The 14,407-nt window shown below is 41.9% G+C and overlaps 1 protein-coding gene across 3 annotated transcripts; it reads left to right on the forward strand.

Moving 5' to 3' along the window:
* The first annotated feature begins 3,384 nt into the window (after positions 1-3,384).
* dlgap5 (discs, large (Drosophila) homolog-associated protein 5) lies at positions 3,385-13,902 on the forward strand. 3 transcript variants are annotated; one of them, XM_012849928.3, is made up of 19 exons: positions 3,385-3,523; positions 4,947-5,194; positions 5,900-6,084; positions 6,209-6,286; positions 6,378-6,414; positions 8,350-8,430; positions 8,512-8,625; positions 8,749-8,823; positions 8,916-8,950; positions 9,033-9,274; positions 9,467-9,631; positions 9,723-9,811; positions 9,903-10,063; positions 10,140-10,241; positions 11,949-12,183; positions 12,263-12,879; positions 12,965-13,130; positions 13,451-13,494; positions 13,639-13,902. In XM_012849928.3, the coding sequence occupies exons 2-19, from the start codon at positions 4,957-4,959 to the stop codon at positions 13,747-13,749; spliced, it is 2,775 nt and encodes a 924-aa protein (XP_012705382.2). In that variant the 5' UTR covers positions 3,385-3,523; positions 4,947-4,956; the 3' UTR covers positions 13,750-13,902. The 3 variants fall into 3 exon arrangements, with proteins under 3 accessions (XP_012705382.2, XP_021164892.2, XP_035998308.1); XM_021309217.2 differs by lacking the exons at positions 3,385-3,523; positions 4,947-5,194; positions 5,900-6,084; positions 6,209-6,286 and having other exon boundaries at positions 6,312-6,414; positions 8,530-8,625; XM_036142415.1 differs by lacking the exons at positions 3,385-3,523; positions 4,947-5,194; positions 5,900-6,084; positions 6,209-6,286; positions 13,451-13,494 and having other exon boundaries at positions 6,312-6,414.
* Positions 13,903-14,407: the final 505 nt, after the last annotated feature.

Consider the following 14,407-nt stretch of genomic DNA (forward strand, 5'->3'; position numbering starts at 1 on the left):
TGGCTCAGTCTCCCGTCTAATTCATCCCACAGGTGATCTATCAGGTTGATTTCAGGACTCTGAACAGGACTGTCAAGGTCATCCACACCAAACTCTCCTCCAGGTTTTTATGGACCTTGCTTTTTGGTCTGGTTCTCAGCCATGTTGGAAGAGGAAGAGAACATCTCCAAACTTCCCATAAAGTTGGGAGCATGGAGTTGTCCAAAATTTCTTGGTCTGCTGAAACATTAAGAGGTCCTTTCACTGGAACTAAGGGGCAAAGTCCAGCTCCTGAAATCAACCCCACATCAGAACCCCCACTCCCCCCTCAACCAAACTCTACACTTGGCATTGTACAGTCAGACTATTACTGTTCTAACAGCCACCAAACTCAGACTCATCCATCAGATTGGCAGGAGAAAAGTGATTCATCACTGAGAACGTACCTCTACTGCTCTAGAGTCATGCTTCACACGGCTGCATCTGAGACTTTGCTTTGCTCTGGGTGATGTATGGCTCGGATGCAGCTGTTCAGCCATGGAAACTCATTCAATGAAGCTGCCCTCTGTTCTTGACCTGATCTAAAGGTCACATGAAGTCTGGAGTGATTGACTGCAGAAAGTTGGTGATCTCCCCTAATATCGAAAATTATCAACAAATTCAAAACATATTTTAAGTGCAGCCCTGGCCATTTCGTGCTGTTGCTTACCGACTGAATTCAAACTCAACACTTCAACCAACTTTTTACCAGAACTGCAAGTTTTTACAAAAGAAAAAAGAGCGCGTGCCCTCTGAACTCTGTGAAGGGGGTGGAGCTTGGTGATGGCGCCTTCCTGGGTCTGTTTGTGATTGGGTAGGAGGAGGTAATGACTGTAATATTAATCTAAATGGCTAGAATGCATAAGAAAAGAAAACTTATTCTACTGAACTTTTATTGACCCTTTTTTTCTATCATCAATATACATCTATTGATTGATATATATCGTTATTGAGTTATCGTCCAGCCCTAATCTCCACACACTATGCACCTCAGCATCTACTGCCCCACTCAGTCAGTTTACATGTCCTGCCACTTCGTAGCTGAACTGCTCTCATTTCCAATCACTTATACTCTGTCATAATGCCACTGACAGCTGACTGGGGGATATTTAGGAGCAACTGGATTTGTTGCACAGGTGGCATCCTGTCACAGAATCACGCTGGAGTTCACTGAGCTCCTGAGAACGACCCACTCTTTCACAAATGTTTGTAGAAACAGTCTGCAGCCTAGGGGCTTGGTTTTGATTGTTGGGATGGGTGAGATAATACCTTTGACAATATGGTGAAAGTCAAAATCTGTAAAGCCGCTTGCCTACCATTACTATTACACGTGTGGATCGTATCTCTTTAATCACCATTAATTGGCAAAAATATGCAGTTAGAATTTCAAATCATGAGCTTGTATTTAAACTGCCGATTACACATATCTACAAAACTGGATATGAGGATGTATCCCTTGTCTTTAAAGAAAGTTTTTCTAGTACTAAGGCCTCCTCAATCTTGAAATGGAAATTTACATTAGGCAATATAAAACTAGACCAAAACTCAAACAAAAGTTCTCCTGGATCATTCTATACAGTATTTCATTCAACAACAATATTAACCAAGTAAGGAAAGTATCTTTTTGTGTATTTGGTTAAACATCTAAAGAAAATGTCAAAGAAGAAGAAAGAGCGCCAATAGGGATAATTGTAAAAAGATACTGAACATTAGGAGGTGTTTTACTGACAGTCACTGAAGACCATATGCACAGGATTGATCAGATCAGCACCAGAGTATGGTAGTATTGTGTATAACTCATCTTCAAATACATCTTTAGAAAAAATACATAACATTTAATACCAGGCACTGAGAATTATTACTGGAATATCTAAGAAAACACGTACAGCATCTTTAATGGTGGAAATGGGAGAACCACCATTAAACCATGAAAAGGGATCAGGTTTAAATTATTGGGCAAATTTAAAAGGGGACGAATAACATTATCCACTGCAAGAAGTGCTGAAAGCAAGCCAGGAAAAATACAAAAAAAAAAAAAAAAAAAATAAAATACAAAAAGGTTTGGTTGGAATAACAGCTCAATTGTACCATTTCTGATCATACATCCATGGTTACTTACAGAGCCAACAGTAGATCTGGAAAAGAAGGAATAAAAATATTTTGGATTCAAATACAGTCATAGTTAATATCATGGGTATGTTAAAATATATACAGATGCGTCAAAGAATGTAGCAGATCAGATTGATGTAACACATTGTTCCTGAATTTGGAGAGAAAGTAGGGTAAAGGATAAATCATCAATAATTTATCAGTTTACACGGGAGAAATGGTAGCAATACTATTAACTATTCAGTGGATTGAAGATAATCAGCCATTAAATACTGTATTTAGATACCAGTTCATCATTACTTAATATCAAAAACAGTTGTTACGAAAGCAGACCTGAATTCTTGATAGAAATACGACATTGTTTAGAATCAAAATAATTGGATTAGTTGTTATATTTGCAAGGATACCTTTTCATATTGGCTTTAGGGGGCATGCCAGCGCTGCAAAGAAGGCTACAACAGACATTTTAGTTAAAATAGACATCAAGTTCAGTCAAGCAGAAATAAAAAGTATCATAAAGAAGAGAATGAGGGAAAGATGGCAAAAACAGCTGGGAAGAAGAAAGAACATGCAGATTACAGAATTCAGCAGAGAACTGGAGGGGAGAAATTGTATCATGTCCCAGATTTGGAAACACAGGATTAAACATAATTTACACCAAATTTAGCAGGGGGCCAGGGTGGGGCCAGTGTTTTTTCATGGGGGCACAGAATAAAAGACTGGGGGGGAAAATAAACAGGTGAATATTATATTGTTTAATATATTAAGTGAGCCAAAGAGCCAACTGTGGTTCTTGAACAGCAGGTTGCAGACCCCTGATCCTACCTCAATACAGCTGAAGCTAAATTTGAAACAGCTTAATTTATGACTTATTGTTAGAGTAAAACTGTAAAGGTTAAAATACAATTGGTCCAAGTGACCAATCAGTTAAGGTATCTTTCTCAGCATAGATCTTCGTAAGAAATGTATTTAATATCATGTCTTTAGTACGGGGGCCATAACAAGGCCAGGACCAGTTCTACAGGGGCGCTGGCCCCTGTTGGCCCCTGTCTAAAACCGCCCCTGTTTGACAGAACGTGTTTTCTTTTGTGCGTTTTGTTTTTAGCAACATTCCAGTTCACACTCCGTACCAGCTGGTGGCGGTAATGCGTACTTTTAGTTTTTTGCAAACCGCCTAAAACCTTATAATAGAAGAAGTAGAATCCGAGGCTGACGTTTCCGTGGCAAACACCCAATCAGAATCACTTTACCCGATTTTCGAAAATTCAACCGCCATGATTGTTGCGTTTGTGTTTTAGGCTGCGTTCAGTCCGTCCGTTAGGTCCGGGCTGCTTTTAAGTAGCTGGTTAGAAAAGAAAAGGCGACTTTAGTGCATTGTTCTCAGGGAGGAAATTGGGTAAAGTATTACTTTACTGTGTTTATTGTTTGTCGACGGCTGTTTAAGGTTTAGGAAGTTCGCTGTGGTTTGTTTTGAGAAATCTGGCCGGACTGAGCCGCTCAGCTACTTTTAGGTTATTCAGGGTAGCTGTGGTGGTTCAACATAGCGAAAATAACTACAGGCAGCTCCGCTGGCTAGTTTTTATTCTGCTTTATGTTTGTTTACATGTATGTTTACCTATGGCAGCAGGTTTAAGTGAGTTTTATTGCATGTGGGGCGTTTGAGTGATCTGCACTAACTTCCTGTTTAGTTTTGTATTCACTTATGTTTGTTGTTGTTTTATTTTTATTTTTTTACTAAACTACAGGCTTGGATTTTACCTGCTGAATTTTTGCGTTATAGCTATAGGTTACCTGTAGGTTGATACATATATTGTTGATACAATATATCTTCCCTTTTTTATGTACTGACTTCGTAGTATTTCCCCCTGGATTTAACACCAGAATCAACCCTTTACTGAATAGATTTCCATTTGCTTTCACACTTTCATGCCTTACTGTAGGGATCATATCAGACTGTGTTTTGGTTCCCCCCTCCCCTCCCCTCCCCTCCCCTGGTATTTCTTGCTCATTGCATCGTTGGGGAAATGTTTTCTTTATTTTCCACTTGTCACTGGACTCCTCCCAACTGTGGGAATGTAACTGTCAGGGCTTGTTGTGATGTTGGAATGTTTTTCTTGTGTAACTTGAGGTTTTTGTTTTTAAATTGGGGTAAAGATAAGTCAATGCTTTATTTATTAATAATACAAATTTAAATTTACTTGAATTAGTCAAATGGCGAAATAGCTTTTGATCTAACAATGACAAAGTTAACCCAGGTAATAGATTGTTGATTAATACAAAATCAGATAAATAGCGGTTTAATTCTTAGTTTCTATGCTTTCCTGAATTTATTGAAATTTTATTTTTATTTTTTAGAATCCTAAAAAAAATATTTGTTTTTATATTGTTTATCTAGCACTCATTCCTCAAAAAATAGAATCTCAAGCCACTTCACTATAGTCTGTCCAATCGTACAGTTCGATTCAAAGGGAATTACAGACTTTCCACTCATCGTAGTTACAAAACAAAACGCAGTCAGATTTATAATTCAGTTACATAGTGTTTTTTTACTGACTTGCAGCAATTCCTCATACGCAGGATGCATGCAGTAACAGTGGAGAGGAAAACTCCCCTTTAACAGGGTTAAACACTGAAAGACAGGCCCGTGAATGCATTCATCTAATGGTTTTTCCTTTATCCAGCCATCTACCTATCCATTTTTTTTGTCTATTTAGTCCATGTTCCACATACTGTGTACCAGTTGTTCATTGCAGTTTAACATTTCTTTAACATTCATGGAAGCTGAGAGTTTTACACATGTTCTGTTTTATTTACTTCAGATACATCAACATGGAGTCCAAGTTTGCTGACCTGCGATGGCGGGACGCAAGTGTGTCGATGCTTAGGGTAAAGCAGTCCCGCAGGAGGTCTCAGTCCCAAAAGGAGAACCGAGAACGGATGGTGAACACTCGCAGGCAGCTGGGTAAACTCCAAGAACTGGAGCTCTCTTCCCTGGACGCCTCCATGGTTACCACCAATCTGTCAACTATTCAGGAGAAGACGCAGATCAATGCTAAAGCTGCTAAAAGTAAGACCAAATGTTTCAACAGTTGGCCATCTCTAGAGAGATTAGCCCCTCTTCCATTAAAAGCCCCAGGCTTTGTATGACCCTGGTAAACTAAAGCCTGGGGGCTTTTGGGTTTTCCTGTTTCTATTAGCTAGGGGCCATTTATGTAAATCAACTCAAATGACATAAGGGACGTTGTGATGAAACACTGCAGAGATGTGGATGGGAGACTAGACTGATCTTTAGAGTGCTATGAGTGTAATTTTTCCTCTGCCATACCTGGAACAATTGAGGGTGGTTTTTAAGTATAGTATCGTGGAGTTTTGATCACAGCAAAATTATTTGTATGTAAGTTAAAGCATAGCCTTTAACTTACGGCTCTCCCAGAGTGAGGTCGTCTCCTCCTCTTTGTCACAGAAAGCGAGCCTGAACACAAACACACACACAGTGACGAAACCATTTATAATTAACTCAAAATGCTGAAGACATCCTGCCAACATTTTCACATTTGATCTGTTATATGCAGATATTCCCCACTACTGTATATTTCAGACCATAAGGCACTCCTAAATGCTTAATTTTCTCAAAAATTGATGGTGTGCCTTATAATCTAGGGGGTGTTATCTATGATTACTTTATCTATTAGTAAATACTTGACTGATTGGATTTTTTTTTTGCAGGCCTCTTTAACACTAATTTGTGCTTTACAAACTTGTTCTCCCACAGCTACAGCACTAGATAGGCTGAAACGGCTTCAGAGCTGGAAAGAGCAGAAGGCTCTGAAGAAGGAGAAGGAAAGACGAGAAAAGGAGTCTAAAGGAGTTTTTAAGATTGGGCTCTATCAACCAAAGGACTCGTTTACGTTTGCTCCGCTGCCTGTGGTTCCACCAGCCTCATCGAGACCTAAGGAGGTGCTGATCTCCCTATTCTGAACCTATTTGGGTTGTTTTTTTATTTGATGAGCTGAGCAAAATAACTTTTGTGCATGTCTTTTGAAGAGAATAACTCATGTACCCAATGATGGTTATCTTTCAGAATAAGGGGAATACGGCTCCACTCCAGAACACCAGAGTCACACGATCCATGAAACAGGCCAGGCAGGAACCACAGAAGGTAAACAGTCATTTTCTCATGTTCATCCTTTATACATTAAATGAAACATGATGCATGTTTTATTGATCATCTTTTGCTAATATTCACGCAGCCTGTGGTGATACATCCAAATACTCGGGCAAACAAAGGTAAATTAGGTGCAAGCACCTCTTTTTTTTAAAATATCATCCTTTATCATCCAAAAATGTCAGTGTCTTTGTAGTAGACACATTGTAGAGTTATTGTAGTACTTTTACTTAGTAATTAAGTTCAAAAAGTGACTCAGTGTATAGACTGTTATGCATGGAGTGATGTATTTTTGGTTAGTTCAAAAACTAGATCAATGAAAGGAATTTTATGAAGAGATGTCCTCCTGTAAAAAATCACGTGGGACTCTGCTGACGTTCTTTAGTAACAAAAGCTCGTCGTTATAGCTGCCGCTGTGGAGAGCTGCATCCAATCATATTAAGGGAACCCTGCGAGAAAAAGGTACACAAACCACAGGGATAACTGCAGCCTTAAGATTTAGGGTGAAGCAAAGTTTATTCACAAGTTTTGGGGAGATTCACAGGGCATACACTGGTTTCTGGAGGTACCCGAGACATGGACTACATCTGTCGCGTTCCTTCTGTTGGGCCACTCCTCAACTGGGGATGGTATCACAAGTGTTTTATTTGGAGAAAATGAGGGTTTGCTTTGTATTTGGAAATCAAGGTCCCAGAGTATGGAGGAATTGTGGTGTTTGGTCCAGCTTTCTGAAACACAGGGACTGATGAGACTGCATTTCCCAGCATTCATAGTAGTGCCAGATACTCTGCTGACGTGCCAATAAGGAAGCACTCTTTATGTGTAAATGTTTGTGAACTTGCTGGTCAAGCAGAGATTTTTCATCATTTGCAGAAGTTTAGAAAATATTTAAGATTATTGTTGATGTTTCCAGTGATTTACAGCCAGAACCTGAAACCCTTTGCAGTCCCAGCTCTGTAGAATCTAAACCTAGAGACAAGTCTCTGATTCCATTGTCAAAGTGGTCCTCCAATGCAGAAGAAGATGCTGCACCCAGATCATTGCGCTGCAAGCTACCTAGCTGTGTACCAGGAAGAGCTTCTATGCACACTCCAGTCCTTTGACCTACTGGACTCCGTACTTAGAGAACTAGCGCTGAAGCTATATCAAATAATTTTAGTCCCTCCATTTCTAAAAATCCTCGATGCAAATTATCTGCCTCGAGTTTTCGTTATTGTTGAACTATTCAGAACACAATCTTCCAGCCAGCTGGTTTGTGTGTGTAGCACGTCACTCTCACTTCTGCTAATGATGGCCTGTGCAGCTGAAAGGTCGATGCCAAATGCATGAAGCCCACAGAAACACTGGAATAACCTCAAACTTTACGGAAAAGAAAACATGCCGTAGTGTGCGTACTGCAAAACCGAAAAGTCATCCCATAATAGCACAGCCGCTCTACTGCAACACCTGAGCAGGAAGCTCCTGCCGCTGCCCCCAGTGTCGATATTGTTTCAGTCGTGTGGTGGACGAGACTTTGAAGCTGCGACCAAGTATGGAGTCCATGTACTGTCCAGAAAATGCTTTTCAGACCGCTAATATATCCATTTCTGGTTGTCATGTGTTTTTTGATTAAATGCATTACATTTTGGGTATTGTTGTCATCTTTAAATTGGAAGGTTGTGGGTTTGATTCCAACTTTTATCAGCCCCATCATCCCGTACATTTGGTCAAGGAGCTTTGGGCCAACTGGCCCAGTGGGCAGAGTAGTCATCTAGGTTTGATATCAGCTTTCCCCTGTCATGTGTCAATTTGCCTTTGGGCAAGGCACTCAACCCCAGGTTGCCTATCTGCATATAGGTGTATGAATGTGTGCGATTGTGGCGATAGTCTAAAGCGCTGTAAATGATCAGTATGACTAGAAAAGTGCTATAAAAACTCACTCCATTTACTTAAAATATATCACTGTGCAAAATTAATCTAAGAACTTTATTGATCAGATTACTCTTTCATGATATTTTAATTTTAGATGCACATGAAGAGTTAACTGACAACCTAACTTTCCCTTTCTTCCCTTTTAGTCCAACCTCCTGCTGAAAGATTAACTAGGAGTCGTGCAGCTCCTGTCACACTTGCACCAGCTTCCACCAGGACCGGTGCAGGTAACGCGTCGCACATTATATGACCTCAGCAGCAGCTATTGTGTTTCCGTATTAGCATCTCAATCAGTGCCTGTGTGTCAGGCTATCCTGCTCCATCAGGGCCAGGCGGACGAGCTTTATCAAGCAGATCAGCCAACAGGCCTCCTGTTACGAGACCTCCTTTGGCGAAAGACAATCCTAAGGCCAAATGTGCAGGTACACGTTACACAATCACAGGCTCTCTAGCTGGTTGGTACAGGGTCAGTTTGCTTTTAGATATTTCCTATAAAAAAGTTTGCTCTAGGAAACTAAAAATCGGTTAAATCGGCCTCTTTTCAGATGTGAGAACCACAAGGAGCAGAACTGGTGTCAGCCTCCTGTCTGCCCCTGCTGGAGGAGTAAGGAACTGTAAAGGTACATCATATTTTGCCCCATGGATCTGACCTGTATAAAGACTGATTAACAGGTTTTATTTAGTATAAATTCTTGGATTTACATCTCTGCAGCTCCTAGCATCACAGCCCAGCCAGATGACCACAAGGTCAGTGTTTTCTGTCAGTGTCTCGTAACGCAGGGTTACGTTGGGGTCAAAGTTTGAGAAACAATCATTTTTATTTTTGCAGGATATTGAGCTCATGGAGCCTCAGGTCCAGGAACCAGAGAAAAGAATTTGTCCTCCAAGCCCAACTCGTTGTCCTGAGAAGAAGGACATGGTGGTTAACCAGGCTGAACAGGAAGCTGACCCTGCTGTGGATTCTTCTTCATTCGCTCCACAAGGCTTTGTCTTTCAGGCCCCTGCTGGCTTGTTGTCCTACAAGCTGGAGCCTTTCACCCCTCGTTCAGCAGATGCCTTCCTCACACCAAGGTATTCCACCACCGTGGGGGTGCGGGGTCATGGGATGCCCACTAAATCAGGATTAACATCTGCATGTGATGTTGGTACCATTAGAAAAACTGGGATGCTTTTTTTTTTTTTTTTTTTTTCCTTATAGAAATTGAGTTTTCATTTGTCAACTTGTTCTAATCTAAGCGTTGTGCTGTGATTGTTTCCACCCAGTTCCAGTTTCAATCTTCCACCAGCCCCAGTATTCAGTGGTGAGCCTCCAGCTAAGCCCAGTCCCACAAAGACTCCTCGCTGCTCTCCTCTTCATGCCTCTCCAACGTTTGCCCCTTCAACCTCAGGCAGTCCCCAGGAATCCAAGCACGATGTTCCTTACTTCAGGTAGCGCTGGTTTCAAATTCAAATCTTTACATCGCTATCTTCTCCGTAGCGTGGCTGAGAAAATGAAAGGAGTTCTTTGTGGTTTGTTCAGATCAACAGTCTCCAATGAGACAGAGCGACTAACAAATCTCTGCCTGAACTGGGAATCCAAAGTGGAGGATGAGTCCATCCCAGAAGAGAGTGAGTGTCAGCTATTCACCAGAAGGGATATGGAGAACTTTGATTAACAGAACCATTTTCGCTCAGTGCCATTATTACTCTTGTGTGATAGTGAGAGACCAAATGCGCACAGCAATCGGCCAAGCAAGGCTGCTGATGAAGAAGCGTTTCAAGCAGTTCAGTGGTCTGGTGGATGACTGCGAACTGGGCCGTGGGGAGAAGATCACCACCTGCACCGACTTGCAGGGTTTCTGGGACATGGTTTATTTCCAGGTACCGGTCATTTGATAGAGACAAACTGGTTTCTGATTCAAAACAGCATCATAACGACACGTGTGGTACTTTTCAGGTGGAAGACGTCAACAGGAGGTTTGAATCTCTCAAAGAAGCAGAGGGCCGAGGCTGGGTGGAGGAACTTAAACGCCCACCACAACAGAGGAAAGTGATCAAGGTGAAAAGGCTTGAGTAACTTCAATGAAAGTAACAGTTCTGTAGTGAATGTTCACCAATATCAGTGTTTCCCCTACTATTCAACAAGGGGGGCTTGGAGTCCCCCCTGAACATGAGAAAATCCTCGTTATCTGATGCTGTAGCGCACATATTCTCTAGTTACTGTGTGAAAATAGGAAGTACCAATCTGGTGGCTTCACAGCGACTCCTTCTAACAGAGGGCTATTAGCACTCCAGTGTATAATATAGCTCAGTGGTAAACTGCCACTCCCGCCAGGGGAGAGAGCGCTCAGAGTCGCAACATAATTTTACCGTCCAGGGTAAATATTTCTGCGTTTAGTAAATGGACCCCATAAATGGATCAGAAACAGATCTCAAATGTACCATATTTTCGGACTGTAAGGCACATATAAAATTCTTTTTTTAAAATTGATGCTGCAATTTATAATCCAGTGGGTCTTATATATGATTACCATTTTGCTTACTGACCGATTTGATGTGGTACAATACGCAAAAAAATTCTGTTAAAATATGCAAGTACGACTGCGGAGCGGCTTCGTTGCTTACCAGAGCATTACGGTACACTGTGTCACTACCTGATCGGACCCCTGAGCTGTCTACAAGACGGCCTGACTGTAATGTTAAAACTAGAAGTGTAATCATATAAAGGCCTCCACATGCTCAGGTGTACATCACTCCGCGGAGGTCCGCGCGTACTCTGCACGAACTCTGCGCATTCAGGTACATGCAGAACTCAATTTTTACAACTGCGTGTGCAGTGTCAGACTATAAACTTCTCAGAGGCAAGAGGTTTTTACATCAAACTGTTTTATATGTGACACCAAGCTTGATACACTGAGCTGCTCCAAGCAGGCAATTGCAAGGACAGACACAGCATCACAGTCCCCTCTCTGTTCTCCCTGACAGGTGGGAGCCTGCTGGAAAAGAAACTCTAGGCTCTAGGAGCTCAGCTAGCTAATCACACATTTTACCATCTATTCCACCATTTCATCCCACTGGCAGAAAGTGTGGGAATTGTAGGAATTTATCACAAGAAATGTAGGCAACAGTACGCTGAACTATGAAGGGTAAAACATCCACGTAGAGTCAGAGTGGAGTCCACCAAGCTCACAGTAAGAGGACAGTACACCTGAGTATGTGGGAGTCTTTAGGCAGCCTGGAGAACGCACTAGCAACAATAAACCTGGTAAGTTAATTATATATTAAAGTTATGTTAATTTTGGCTATATGTTAGAAACAGAGCACTGTAGTCCAACTACTCCATCCTCCCGACAGAGATGGATAGAGAGCGGTGGACGTGGAGGGGTGGAGTGATGTTACACACTTGGAAAGAATATTTAGCGAGCCTTATAGTCCAGTGTGCCTTGTGGTCCAAAAAAATGGTATTCAAAGGATAAAACAAACACCTTTCAGCGCTTATGTTTAGCTTCCTTCTAATCAGCTTCTGCTGACTTCATCTTTAAACCACTCAGATGGTGAAAGGTGTTGTTTCCACCACCTGGTAACTCCTGGGTATGAATGGGAAACTGTCAGCTATTCACTTAAAAGCTTGGAAGTACAAAACCAACTGTAAACCTGACCTGTGCATTTGTGTCTGTTTCTGTTTTGTGTTCATTTGCATGTTTGGTATAGAAGGTTAGGGCTAAACCAGTGGAAATCTTAATTTTTCCTCTTATTTATTGTTCAGAAAACTTCAGCAGCTCCTGCCAAGCCAACAGGGAACAAGGCTGCAGCCAAATCTCGCCTGGCTGCTGTAAAAGCAGCAATGAGAGCCCAGCAGCAGGCAGCTGAGGCCAAGAAAGCAGGGAAGGATGAAGCCAACACTGACGACGCTGGTAGCAGTCAGCAGCCACAAGCAGAAGGTCCAACTGTTGTCTTTGATGGAGGTTTCTTCCAGGTGGAGAGCCCAGCAAAACCATCAAGTGAGTGACAAATAAAGCTTCACTTTATAGTTCCTTCTTTTGACTCCTCTTTACAGCCGGTGTACATGTGTGTTTTCAGTACGGCGATCCAGCTGCCTAACTCCTGCTGCCCCGCCCCGCGCTTCTCCTCAGGGAAGTTACCTCACGCCCAGAAGAGTCACTCGGCGGTCGCTTGCATTGGCCCAGACGTGTGTTCACGCTAACGCTTCCCCTGCTCAGCCTGGCCTCTCTGCTGGAAAACCCCCCCTCGCTGTAGAGAAAACCCCAGGACCAAAGTCCCAGCGAGGCACTCCTCAGGCCTCGCAGAAGAAGAATGACGCGGTGAAGCTCTCTCTGTGTTTCTCTGCGGTGGAAGAAGTTCTTTCAGACGAGGCCCAGTCAGGCCAAAGTCCCAAACATGCAGAAAGTTTCCCTAAGCTGGAAGAAGCTGCCTTTGCTGCTGAATTGGGCGCACACAAGCATGAGCTTCCAACTATTTCTGTAGAAAAGATGGACTTCAGACCATCTGAAGACATGGGGGATGTTTCACCAAGACTGTCCCAGACACCGTGCAAAACTCCTGCTCCAGTCCAGCTGACTCCTCAGCCTCCATCAGCCCTGAGTTTCACTCTGTCCCCCTGTGGATCTCCTGCTGAGCTGGTCCCCATGGAGGCCCAGCGGTCTGTCTCTCCCGCATCAGATGGGTCGGCCATTGAGGTACGATCCAGTTCTTCCTGTATTTATGAAGTCCTGTTCATAAACCCGAGTCTGAGAAGACTCACTGATAATTCTTTACCTGCAGGAACTTCCTGGTTTGGACTTTGAGCGTTATCTCCAGCCGTCACAGAGGTGTAGTCTGTCACCGGGGGACACTGTTGCTATGGAGATGTTGCCATCTGAGGGAGCAGATGTGGAGATGGAGAGTCCTAGAGGACAACCTGAAGAGCTGCTGACTCATCTGGAGCCAGGTTTGGAAAATGACTGAAAGATCACAGCATGACCACCAGCTGGTTAAAGCTTCACTAAGCAGGAATCCACCTCCATGCCCCCCAACTTTTACTTTGGCTTATAACCACAAACTTAAATGTCAGGTATCTATTTGTAGAAACAAAACTCAACCTCAAATAAATTTAAAACCAAAACCAGAGTTTGTGGTTTTAACACGAAAAAAATTGGGCTGTATGAAGACTAAATGTTTGATATTTAATCATAATTCCTGCTTATTGCTGCCTTTCTGATTGCTTTGGGGAAACAGTTTGTTCACGTTTTTGCTCATTTGTCATCACAGCACTGTCAACGGTGTCTTCGGTGTTTACTCCTCAGTCACCACAGGTTACTTTTTTCCCTTTTTTCTTTTCTATAGGAAACAAAATACTAACTTAAATCAACACACAACAGTTCTTAATGGTTTAGTTATGACTAATTCTTTCAAGCGTTTGTTTTTCTTTAGTTTAAACACATTTGGTTTATGTTTAGGTCCAGACGGCAGAGTCAGCCCTGCTTCTCTTCACCCCGGCCCTGAAGGACAGGATACGCCAGTCCACCTGTCCGAATGATCTGATGGTCTTCACCCCTCCTAACCTATAGAGTATTTCTGGAACCGTTCAGTTTGGATTTGTAAAAACATGTCAAATGTCTGTAAAAATATGTGCTTTTAGATATACCCATTTTAAAATCAGTAGAAAATCTCAGTTCAGTTTTACAAAGAACTTCTAATTAAAGTTTGATTTGCGAAAAGTCTCTGGTCTTAATACTTAGTATAAAATATGCAATATATGCTTTTCCTGACTTTATTGGGCTGGTTTTCATACAGTGGGCTGTTTATGGAATGATCAGAAGCTTTTGTTGTGTTAAACTTTATGACACAGACTCAGACACACTTTAATAATCCCAGGGGGAAATTGTTATGCAACCAGTTTCAAAGAAAACTAGAATTATTTAGTTGACTAACATTTTCAAAGACATTTTAATGAAGGGAAAAGTGTGGATGCAAATGCCTTTATTCCCTGAATAGAAGAGAATTGATTAGGATTTAGTGACATCTAGCTGCACAGTTGTGAAAGGTCAAGTATAAAAATAAGTCAAAGCTTGGTTTATTCTGAGCTGATTCAGAAACATGGTGCAACTGTGTCATTGCCACATTTTAAAACTAGATTTTCCACACTTTTAGATGGGTTCAATGTTAGGTTTTCTTTCTTGTCTTGCTGTACACACTAAGAAAGCGTCTCCACCTGTTATGCCTTGT

Source organism: Fundulus heteroclitus, chromosome 10 (assembly GCF_011125445.2).
Source record: "Fundulus heteroclitus isolate FHET01 chromosome 10, MU-UCD_Fhet_4.1, whole genome shotgun sequence".
Classification (NCBI taxonomy): Eukaryota; Metazoa; Chordata; class Actinopteri; order Cyprinodontiformes; family Fundulidae; genus Fundulus; species Fundulus heteroclitus.